The sequence below is a fragment of the Chanos chanos genome, chromosome 11 (assembly GCF_902362185.1).
Source record: "Chanos chanos chromosome 11, fChaCha1.1, whole genome shotgun sequence".
Lineage (NCBI taxonomy): Eukaryota > Metazoa > Chordata > Actinopteri > Gonorynchiformes > Chanidae > Chanos > Chanos chanos.
Genome location: NC_044505.1, coordinates 23,717,702 through 23,730,224, shown reverse-complemented (window position 1 = coordinate 23,730,224; position 12,523 = coordinate 23,717,702). Strand labels below are relative to the sequence as shown.

The window sequence follows — 12,523 nt, the reverse complement described above, 5'->3', positions numbered from 1 at the left end:
TGCGCAAGCATGAGCACGCACGCGCACACACACACACACACACACACACACACACACACAACACCCGATGCCTCTCATTTACTTTGCCCTGGAGCAAATGTGCCTTTAATGAGTCGTAACCTAATAGACATCAAGCACAGTTATTTAAGAAGAAAGAACATTCCTAGCAAAAATACATAATAAATAAATAAATAATTAGATTCGTCATTATTATCACTCTTAACGGAATTCTCGAGGCCGCACCGATTTATTTTACAGCTAGTTAAACGTATGACAGATTTGCGCCATATTTCTTCAGTTCATGATTTACCAACTCCTCTACATCCTCTACAACTTTCAACTGAATTTCACATTAATAGCCTACTTGTACTTGACAATTCGTCGTCTTCGGTCGAAAACCTCTTAGGAGAAGCTCTGCGCAAGTATCGAACGCGAGCCCTCTAATAATGCTACGGAGATAACGACAAATGTTTGCATATCGGCTACCGAGACCTCAACTGTCATTTATTAGCACACTGGAAGCGGAGCCAGCGGATTATCACGGTGTAACTACTCCTCTGGTGACGTCACAGCCCCCGAAAGCCAGGCATCCCGAGCGAAATCAGTGCGCTCCTCCAGAAACCTCGTATTCGTGATCGCTCTTGCTGGTGGAGAGAGTGGATACGCCAGTTTGGCGTCGTGAAATGTGGCGTTCAGCGGACCCAGGGCGCGTTTGGAAATGTGACTGATATGGAAAAATTCCCGGTATAGGATTTCTTTATGTGATTAAATCTCGATGCGAAATGTTCGCGCACAAAGTTTGCCAACAATTCCCGGAATTTGTTTGAACACAACTTTGGAGCATTCGGCTTTGATCCAGTTGTTTTGGTGAGTAGGCGACTGCATCTGTTCTAACTCTGAGTGGGAGAGCAGATCTGCTTTTGTAGTTCACTGTGGAGGCTCCAAGTAGGCTGCGGCTCCTGTTGGCAAGATCGAATGAAATTTAAAACTAAATAAGCGCAAACATTATAGCAATACATCGCAAATAAGTCGTTTCTTGCCGGTGACTTTAAGTAGTGAATTGCATTGATTTTTCTCCAGTAGCTTATTCAGCTCTGTAAGCACCGTGTGAGGAGCGCACGGGAGAGTACATTCATTGCAAGAGACCGCAGTAAAAGAGCGCCATCAAACGCCAATAGTGTCCGAGTCCAATAACTATACAGAGAATGTTTACTCTGATTTTCATTTAAAAGGACAAGTTTTTTTTTTTTTTTCCAAGAACACATTATCAAGCTCCATAACAACACTTTGCAAGTGGTGGCTCGGAGCGTCTGGATACGTTTTTATTTTATTTGCTGGGACGACGTTGGATTTTTTCACTTTTACTTTGTCGTTGTTCAAATACATGAACTAAGACGAATGTTTTAGTGCATACTTAAAATAAGAGCATAAAAACGAAAAAATGTCAGGACACCCAGTTTTTATCATTCATACGAAATTGTTGTCTTTCAGTATTTTGAACCCAATACACCAGGTAAATGCGGTTATGACATTACTTTGGTAAATTCACCATAACGTCTATTATAGGACAAAAGAGATAGAAAAGAGAGAGAAAACATCAAAGAGTTCCGCCAGATCAGTGGAGCTGGGGAGCGATGGTGGTTTTATCCTCATGCCAGGAGGAAGTAGATCCGGACAAGCGCAACGCGGAGAGATACCGGGCACGTTGAATGTGAGACGGAGTAAGTGAGTGTAGGACGAGAAAAGATTGTGTGGCGAGAGGGTGGCCGTCGCACAGCGGAGAGAGCACGTCGGTACCATGCAGAAATTCGGAACTTATAAAGTACATGAAAAACCACCAAATAAAGGACGCTAGCGCTTGCATAGGTAGGTACATATCCGTAAAAATGTTTTCCGTAGTTGGTTTATAACGGTAGTTACAACGGTTCGCTCTTCTGTTCGTTTTCTGAAATGCGCTTAAGTTCAGTTGAGCTGAAGGCTTCATAGTTTGTAATCAAACCTTCGCTCTTCGACTCATTTTGCGAAAAACTTAAAAGTTTTTTTCCCTTTCATCCTGGGATGAAACGAAAACAGAACATAACACTATGAGGCATTTCTTTAGCTTTTCCTCTTATTCTCAAGAGTGCATTTTTAAAACCAGTATTGGAAGAGAACTTATTGTCTTTGCATTTGGGCAATCTATACATCTGGCTGGCGCACGGCAGCAGTGTCTACGTGAATTGAATAGAAAAGGGGCGAAATGGGGGATGGGGTACACATTTTAACAACAGAGGCCAAGCGGCGACTTATGTCCACAGATTTTCATTTTCTTTCCTTCTTCGCAACTCGAAGAGTACAGGTTTATTTAAGCAATAAAACAATGTTTTGTGATCGGAGACTAAACGCACCAACTTTGTATTTACCGCAGGGGTGCTGTATGCAACTACAGTTAAGCCTTGTGAAAAACCAAAGTTGCAGTCCTTAGCCGCGAGTGTTTCCGCGGAGCTGTGTCTCCCTGTAATGTGAAGTGTTTTGTCATGAGTTATATTACAGTGTTATGATCAAAAGCATGTAATACCTGTGTATTGTAATGCAGCGCCCGAGGGGATGGAATTAATTGAGAAAAGCGCAGACATTTTTTTTGCGATTTGTGCTATTTCTCTACAGGTAGAACCGCAGATATTTGAAGTGAACAAATGTTCTCAGACGGGGATAATTGTGAAATGAATTATACATTAACGCCTCGTTGTTGTCTTTTCATTCCGATCTCGCTGTCCTCCGACAGTGTACTGTGTGTTTTTGCGCGTGGCTGTGCCGTTTCGAAGCCAACAGACTTGCCCAGTCCTCTGTTTATTTTAGCTCTGTGAACCAGACTTGGAATGTGCAAGCCCTTAACTGCTGAGAGCGCCCTAACGTCTCACCCAGCAACTGGTCCAATGGGTTGATTTTTTTTTAAACGTAAACCGAGTAACGGAAGTATACCAACTTTATTGCGGTACTGAATAATGACGCATTGTTTTTACTGGTACTTAGTTTATAAAGCTTGCGAGCAGAGTCTACCAAATAAGATACAGCGTTTACATATTTGTGAAATGTGTCGTATTTGGCTCTTTGTTGTGGAAAACCAGCAGGGGAATATGGTGTGAGGGAAAGAAATCGTATAATATGTGATCAATCTTACTTAGTCTGAAATATGAAAAAATATGTTTAAACTTTTTCAAATGATCTATGAATAAAATCTGTTTCAGAAAACTTTCAGTGGACCCTATAGGTTTATGAATTTATTTTCCCTTAACCATGAATGGAATGTATTTTACACGTGAAAGCTCTGGTAATCTGGTGGGAGAGATTTGTGGCAATTTGAATTTGTTAATTCTTATGCATTTCCTTTGCCTTGTAGGTGGTTTGGTGAAGAGCACACTGCAAAGATGCAAAAACAATTGACTTTGCTTCTCGCCGTGCTCCTGCAGCTCATCGGTGGCTGCACAGCGAGTCAGAGACTGGACCCAACATCAACCTTACAATTTACTCATACAGTTTACAATGCCACCATTTATGAGAACTCTGCTGCTAAAACTTACCTGGAAAGCCATGTTAAAATGGGCATCTACATTACAGACCCAAACTGGGAGATACGGTACAAAATCATTTCGGGAGACAACGAGAACCTTTTTAAAGCTGAGGATTATCAGCTGGGAGACTTCAGTTTTCTGAGGATAAGAACCAAAGGAGGTAGCGGTGCAATTCTTAACCGGGAGGTCAGAGACCACTATTCTCTGACGGTCAAAGCCGTCGAGAAGAACACCAACGCAGAGGCACGCACCCGAGTCAGGGTTCACGTGCTCGACACTAACGACCTTAGGCCGTTGTTCTCTCCCACTTCCTACAGCATATCTCTGCCAGAGAACACGGCTGTACGGACGAGCGTAGCAAAAGTGACCGCCACGGACGCCGACATCGGTACGAACGGAGAGTACTACTATAGTTTTAGAGAATGGACAGACATTTTTGCAGTCCACCCGACCAGCGGCGTGGTGACGCTGACCGGCAAGCTGGATTACTCGGAGACGAAGCTGTACGAACTGGAGATTCTGGCGGTGGATCGGGGCATGAAGTTGTACGGGAGCAGCGGGTTCAGCAGCATGGCCAAACTGACGGTGAGGGTGGAGCAGGCCAACGAGCATGCGCCCGTCATCACGGCCGTCGCCCTGGCCCCGTCGGACACGGGCGCCGACCCCACTTACGCCATGGTGACGGTGGAAGACGACGACCAGGGGGCAAACGGAGAGATATCCTCCCTGACTATTGTAGCGGGTGATCCGCTGCAGCAGTTCAAAGCCATGAGAACTAGCCCGGGAGGCAAAGAATACAAAATAAAAGCCATCAAAGATGTTGACTGGGACAGCCAGCCTTTCGGATACAATCTCACTCTGCAGGCCAAGGACAAAGGGAGTCCTCCGCAGTTCTCAGCGGCTAAAGTCATTCACGTCACATCCCCACAGTTCAAGGTGGGGCCTGTCAAATTTGAAAAGGCTATTTACAAGGTCAATGTCAGTGAATTTGCCCCCCTCAACACTCCTGTTGCCATGGTGTCAGCTGTGCCGAGGTATCCCCAAGTAAAGTATGCTTTCAGACACAAGTTGGACAAAAATCGTTTCGTTATCAATCCAAACACTGGATTGATTACGACAGCAGGGGCCATTGATGCAGTCTATGCCCCGAGAACTGAACTGGAAGTTGTGACGAGTGACAAAAAGGCATCAACTAAAGTTATTGTTGATGTGATAGACGTTAACAATAATGCCCCTGAGTTTCAGCAGACCTCTTACAAAGCTAGCGTCGACGAAAACATGCCAACCGGTACGAGTGTACTCACGGTAAAGGCTACAGATCTAGACAGTGGCGAGAACGGCTACGTGACATATAGCATTGCCAATGTGAATCCTCAGCCGTTTGTCATTGACTATTTTTCTGGAGTTATCAGTACCTCAGAGCAGTTAGATTACGAACTGATGCCGAGGATATACAATCTGAGAGTGAGGGCGTCGGATTGGGGATCTCCCTTTCGCCGTGAGGTGGAGACACAGGTCACTATCACACTGAACAACCTTAATGACAACAAACCGCTGTTTGAAAATGTTGACTGTGAAGTTACTGTGCCAAGAGACCACGGAGTTGGCGAGCAGATTACAACCGTGTCGGCCATCGACGCTGATGAGTTGCAGCTGGTACGATACAGAATAAAGGCTGGGAACGATTTAGATCTTTTTGATTTGAACCCCAACTCAGGCGTGTTGTCCCTGAAACAGCCGCTAAGTGACGGTGAAGCCGCTAAAATGTCCTTCCACAGCTTGCAGATCGTAGCCAATGATGGCGAACACGACACCCAGCCAATGTTCATGAACATTACTGTCATATCAGCTCGTAAACCAGTTCAGGTGAAATGCGTAGACACTGGAGTTGCCACTATGCTGGCCGAAAAGCTCTTGCAAGGTAGCAGGATCCACAGCCAGACTGAAGCTGAAGAGAGCTTTCTGGACATTCACTCTGTGAACCGCTTTGCACCCCAGTTTGCTGAGTCTTTCCCCAGTGTTGTAGAGGTCAAAGAAGACCTCCTGGTGGGTGCCAGAATCGTCCACCTGAGCGCCTCAGATTCTGACAGTGGTTTCAATGGAAAATTGGTGTATGTCATTTCAGGAGGGGACACGGAAAGTCGCTTTATTGTTGATACGGCCAGTGGCTGGCTTATGGTTTACGCTCCACTAGACAGAGAGACAACTGATCACTACACGCTGAACATTACTGTGTATGACCTGGGCATACCTCAGAAGTCTTCATCACGGCTATTGGATGTTAAGATTATCGATGCTAATGACAACACCCCACAGTTCTTACAAGACGTCTATTCGGTGGAAATAAGCGAGGACACAGCCGTGGGCACCGAGATCATTCAGGTTGAGGCTAAAGACAAAGACCTGGGAGATAACGGCGTAGTGAGGTACTCCATTTTAGCGGACACTGGGCACTTGGCTATCAATGAGCAAACTGGTGTTGTCACCGTGAAAAAGCCACTGGATCGCGAAACGCAGCCTAGTTACATGCTTAAGGTTGAGGCCCGTGACCAGGCTACAGCTGAACCACAGTTAGTATCCACTGTTCTGCTGAAGATTGTTTTGGAGGATGTCAATGATAATCCACCAAAGTTCATCCCACCCAATTACAGAGTGAAGGTACGTGAGGACCTTCCCATTGGCACTGTAATTATGTGGCTGGAGGCACATGATCCAGACGTTGGGGCGTCCAGTCAGGTTCGATACAGCCTCATAGACAATGGCGATGGGAAATTCGAAGTGGACAAACTCAGCGGGGCTGTGAGGATCGTGCAGAATCTGGATTATGAGAAAAAGCAGGTGTACAACCTAATGGCAAGGGCGAAAGACAAAGGGAAGCCGATGTCTTTGTCCTCAACTTGTCATATTGAAGTGGACGTGGTGGATGTGAATGAGAATCTGTACCGTCCAAAATTCCCGTCTTTTGTGGATAAGGGATCTATTAAGGAGGATGCACAGATTGGGACGTCTGTTATGAGGGTAACAGCTGAAGATGAGGATAAGGGCAGAGACGGGGAGATCAGGTACTCCATACGAGACGGATCTGGCCTGGGGGTGTTCTCCATCGATGAGGAAACTGGTAAGTTTCTTGTCTTTATCACCATGTTTTTTTTCCTTTGCCCTGCAGTGGTGATTCGCAGAAAGTATTAGGGGGTATTTTGTCAAGTCATGAATAATTCAAGGAACAAATTGTGTATGCATGAACTTTCTAAGTGATATGAGGGGTGAAAATTGGAAATGACTTGCTGTATTGGCACTGTTTTGCGTGAAAGGACTGGATTTATTTTTGTGTTAAATATCAGTTTGGCACACATTTAGGTCAGTTGGTGCGTTGGTTGATGTTGTCTGTGAAAGGGCTGATCTGAGTCCTGATTCCTTTGGGGTTTTTTTTTTTTTCCCTAAGTGAAGGGAGTTGATGGGAAACACAGATGGGCCAGCTGCCCGGTAGACCTGCAATAGACATTCCGGACTAGTTGCCGTGGAAATAAGAGGATTGTTGAGTGATTCCTCCTCCCAGCCCCCACACCTACTATATGATTTTTTTCCCTCCCTTCTAATATATTTTTTCTGCCTATTTTGAAAATTGCTCTCTTTTCTCTGACGTAAAGCTGGCTGACAGAGTGGAGAGCTTGTTGGTCTGTTGTCTTCATCCTCGGGAGGGAGTAAAGGGCATATTTGATCCAAAAACACTTTCAGACTAGTTTTGAAGTAAGGATCTGACCTTTTTATAACACAAAGAATGTATTAATACGTCTGTGAGGTGGTGCTAACGGCTGAAGTACTGGTGCCAAAAGTTTTAAATAAGCAGACTGGAATTCCTGTGTCTGGAACCTTTATGGAGGGGCCCTTGGTCATCAGGCCCATCCACAGTAATATAGTCTAGGCTTGTAACGCCCTTTTTCTGTACTCTGAAATTTCCAATTTGTGGCTTAATTTAGTTTTTTCCCCCTTCGTGTTTGGACTGTTTTCTGTACCATGGCATGCATTATTAATGTAAAAATAGGTCTGTGAAAAATCATACATAAAACATGAGCTTTTCAGCATGCATACAAACTCAGCGCGTGAATCAAACTCAAACTCGGCAAAAAAAAAAAAAAAAAAAGATATCTCAGACAATCAGAACTGGAATTCGTTACAAAAAAATGTGAGTTGTAAGTTTTGATTAAGTTGGTCGTATGCACATCATTAAGAAGAGTAAATTAGCTGTGTCCGCTGGGGAAATCTTGCTTTTCTTTGGTGATAAATTTAGCATAACAGGATGAGCTGGCGTGGATCTATTCTCCTTTTCCGACCATCTGTCAGCCATTGTGCTTGTCCAGTCTTATGGTGATTATGCTTTGCTACACTCAGTGGATGGACGGGTATTGATTATTTTTTTAGCCCTTTGTTCAAAGGCTCTCAGGGGGGGAAAAAAAAAAACATGGGAATAGTGCTTTGAAGGGTGAATTCCAGGGAGGAACAGATGCTAGCATGATGTTGGCTAGATAAGTTAAATACTTGAAGGAATACTTCACGTTATAACGGATCTACATATGAACAAAATACATTTTTTTTTTGTTCAGTGATTTCTGTGAGGCGCCAGCCCTGTACTGTTTCTCCTCATAAGACATGTTGAACCGGACCATAGTCACAGTGTTCTGTGTGGAAAGCCCTTGGAGTGGTATAATGGAATGAGGTATGACTCACCAGCAGTCCTAACTATAATGGATGCAGGTCGCCAGTGACCTTTGACCTGTTCTTCCGGCCCTGCCCGTCACCTCTGTTTTGCTCTTGGTCATTGATCTGTAATGGCAGAGATGGGATTGTCTCGCATCCAGCCCCCCCACAGTGGTGTGGATCACAGACAGCGCTGGCAGCAAAACAAATGTGCTCCAGGCTGTGGAGAGCCCCCCCCCCAGGGGTCGTGCATTTTTGGGGGGGAGGGGTCTGTTCAGTAAATAAGGGAGAGTTGTGCAGGTAGGGGTCTGTACAATGCATTAAAGAGAAAAGAACAGAGGGATCGATCTTCAGATTAGAGACAGCGTACAGGTATTGCAGCAGGTGGAAACAGAAGCCTCGGAGCTAATGCAGTCGGGAGGTAAAAGTGAGCGAGAGCGGGGTTGATAAATGACAAACCGAAATGCAGTTTGACTAACTGTGGGTTTGCCAGAAGCCACACACCTCCGCCTCTGGAAACGTTTTATGAGAGAGCAAGCATAGGAAGAGACTTCTCGCGTCTGGGCCTGGTTTACTTAACAGGACTTATGTTTTCCATATGGACTCTGTATTTATTCCTTATACCATTCGACTGTAAGGTTTGGGAAAGGAGGAGCAGAGAGAGAGAGAGGAATGTGTAAATGAAACGTTCTGCATTGCTGCTCTGCGTCGACATCTGTAGCTCTTTAAGTCCCGTCCCCCCCCCCCCCCCCCCCCCCCAGCCCCAACCCCACCCCCCCACCCCCCACCCAGCATCCCTGTCTCTTATCTTCTTTTATTTGGTTATTCCACTCATGTTTTTCAGTTTGCAGAGGAAGGAAAAAGTCACCCTGAAAACCTTCCTTCGGAACAGCATGCAGATGATTTCTCTTGTTTTGAGTTTCGTGTTGGTCGGCAAAGGCATAGGAGACATAACAACATTCATTTGTATGTCCCTGCGACGATAAGATTAGGTACAAACCAAGAACTGTAACTTTGAGATTGGCATTGCGATGTCTCCCGGCATCGTTTCTCTGACCCCCACCCCTCGCTCCTCCCTTTCTCTTTTCCTTTTCTTTTTCTCGGTCCGATCATCTCGGAGATCGGCTGAACGTCTGTAACCCCTGTTGATTATATTTGCGGATCACAGGGCCGTGTTGCGTGCCGCAGGCTCGCGGGAGCCCTGGTGAGACTCCAGTGCGTGGACTGGGCTAATTTTGTCTGCGGTGTGTGTTCTGAAAACTCCTGCAGGAGTAATTAAGTTAATGTGCGTGTGTATGCGTGTGTGTGTGTTAGGGTGTGGGGGAGAGAGACACAGACTCACAAAGGGCTGTTAGGTATGCCACTAACTTGATTGATGCGGCCAGAGCCATGCAGAGAATTTGGGTCCTTTATTTAATAAAGCTCTGGTAGCCAGGGGAGGACATTAGAGTGTCATGTCGGCAGGTCGTGGAAACCAAAGTGTGTGTCAGGGGTTGTAGAGGGACCCGCCGGTCTTCCTCAGCCCGTGGAGTGTAACTATCGATAACGGAGTGTGACTGAGGAAGAGGAGGCAGGCTGATGAAGGTTTGATGCTGTAACAACACGGTGGTGCCGTTTTGCTGATATCAGTCTCGCATGACGGATGCGTCACCACATCTGCAACTGATGAATTTGCCAAATGAAATGAACATCTGTTTGTGTTTAGACGAGGGCTGGGCACACAGGATATTGTTAGTCTTTGGCTGTGCTTGGAACTGGGCTGATGTGCAAGGCCAAACTGCAAACATTGGCAGAATTTGAAGAAAAAAAAAACAGAAAAAAAAAACAAGCCTTATTTTCAGCTTACTCATTAGCACTGTGTTTGCACAAAAAGGAGGGATGGGACGCTGACATCTGAGGTCATGACATTGCACAATCTGCCTCGCTGCTCATCCAAGCGTGTCTGTTCATTCGGATTCCTCGACCTTCCTCTTAAAGCAGGTTTTTTTAAGGCCCCTTTTTCTCTGTTTTTCTTTCCTCCTTTCTTTCTTTCTTTCTTTTTTTCTTCCTTTCTTTTTTTTTTAAGTACTGTATGCGCCAGCTGTACTCTCCTTATTCGTTTTCCCAAGAACAGTCAATTTTCTGTTTTGGTTTGGTTGTGTTTTGTTCGCTTGCCTTAATTCATTTAACCCCGAACACCTATCTGGGCTGAACAAGCCAAATGCGATAAAACAATTAACATCATTGGCTTATGACAGTGCTGGGGTGAACCAGGGAAGGTAAAGGCATCTGTGAGAACCAGCAGAAAGCAAGAAGTTGAAGGAAAGGTTTCAGATGTTATTGCAGAGGAACAGAGATGCGAATGGTATGGAGTACAGTTGCCGTAGGAATCATATTTTTGCATTTTGAGAATCGATTTTTTTCAGAGAATCCAGTCATAGACAATATGTACATACAGTGTTCGTTTTCTTCTTTGATAGTGTGTTTGTTGCATTTTTGCTTCGGATTTCACCCCCCCCCCTCCTTTGTTGCAATGAAAAAGGGCCTTGTGAAGGCAAACCAAATAGTTCAACATGTAATAACAAAGTACTGCAACTCTGTGTGTGTGTGTGTGTGTTTCCCCCTGCACAAAAGTTGCTGCTCCCTTCCAAGCCCCGCAAATCTGTTCCCCAAGTGTGCTTCCTGTTGAGAGAGAGGTAGGTTCGCTCTCAGTGATGCCAGATAAGGAAGGTATGCGCTGAATGGTTTGTCTTTTCATGTTTGGCTGCCTTCACAACTCAGGCAGGGCGAGAGGGATCATGGGAGGTGTGGGGGTTGGGGGGGGGGGGGGGGGGGGGGGCTATAGCTGCTCGAGATCCTGATACAGCCGCCTGTGCCCAGATTCCGTTTACAGCTCTCCGGTTTTCTCCTGATACATAGACAGCTCCAGTCAGGAGTGTGACTTCCTCTGGTCTGTGTTGAGGAGGCACATGACTCCAGATAGTCTTTTTTAACTTGAGCTGCGTCGCCGGGGCAACGGCTGCCGGAATGCGCGACAGGCCAAGAGTTGATTGCAGGGCACTAAATGAAGAGCACACTTTCCCTCGTTAGAGGTTTTTTTTTTTTTTTTTTCCCTCGTTAGAGGTTTGTTGCTCTCACATTCCGTCAGGTCTCTTTTTTTGGGAACAGTGTAGGTGCTGTGTACGGACTGCCAGGTTGTGGGGTTGCTCTTGTCATGTTAATTTTATCAATTGAGGTTGCTAATTCGGTTCAAGTCAATTGTGTTTAAGGGTTGTGTTTAGCTCAGAGGCCCGAGCAGACTCCTAAAAGGGTTTTGATACGGAGATGCACTCAATAAGTCTAAGCACTGTTTTCAGTTCTTTTCGTCAAGAAATGCCGCGGTTCTCGGACGTTTTATGGTTTATTGCACTATGTGGAAAATTTCTCTTTTCGACAGTAGTTCAAGCTCTCGCGTTTTTTTTCCCTGGCGCGTACCTCTCTTTGCGTTCTCGTCTGAGTGGAGAATGAAGAGCGTGACCGCAAACGCAGGTGCGGAGAACGCGCGGAAGCGTGGGAGCGGGGCACGTCGACGTGAAACAAACTGCGTGATTTATCTGTTTTAGAAAGCGATCTGACTCGGCGTCAGCGCTAAATGCTACGCTCTGTAGCGAGTGGCGGGATTTGGCACGTCAGACGGCAGCCGCGCCACTTATGGACAAATGATGGGGTGATGAAGACAAATGCTTTTCATTTCGCTGTTATTTGCTGCGCGCCCGTGTTTTTAACGGAACCTGGGAAGGCTGATCCAAATCCTTGGAGAACATATACGAAAACGTGCTAACAGCCCTAAAATGGCGGCACGGTTAAGAGGGCGCGGCTTTTCCCGTGATTAAGAGGTAATTGGCAGCCTGATGTCAAATCGGGTGCTTGTCAAAAGTTGGGCCTCAAGTTTGAGCCGAGAGACTCTCTTATCTCTACCCGTCAACACGCGCTGCACTTTACCGCGTTTTTTTTTAGATGACTTTGATCAGTGGTCCACTCCACTGAGTGAAGGGTTTTGTAATAGAAAACAGACAGGACGGGCCTCTTTGAAAAGTCTCACCAGAGCAGGTTTTAAATACATATTCACCTCAGGGTGTGCCAAGAAAAGGTGGTGGTGTTTGGAGGGGGGTGGGTGAGTGGGGTGGGCGTCCGTCACCCTGAGAAACACCGTGGCTTCTTTATGTCACTGGTGAGCTGTTTCATAAAGATGCTTGTGATAACGGAAAAAGCAGACGACACAAGGACTTTTTTTTTTTTTTTTTTTTTTAATCAGAGGA

At 45.7% G+C, this 12,523-nt stretch overlaps 1 protein-coding gene across 2 annotated transcripts in view; it reads left to right on the top strand.

Moving 5' to 3' along the window:
- Nucleotides 1–3,407: 3,407 nt before the first annotated feature.
- The window catches only part of fat1a (FAT atypical cadherin 1a), a 72,043-nt gene continuing 62,927 nt past the window's right edge, over nucleotides 3,408–12,523 (top strand). For both annotated transcript variants that reach the window (XM_030787679.1, XM_030787680.1), the window contains exon 1: nucleotides 3,408–6,669. In XM_030787679.1, coding sequence (XP_030643539.1) covers nucleotides 3,408–6,669 — 3,262 coding nt within the window. The remainder of the gene's footprint in view (nucleotides 6,670–12,523) is intronic.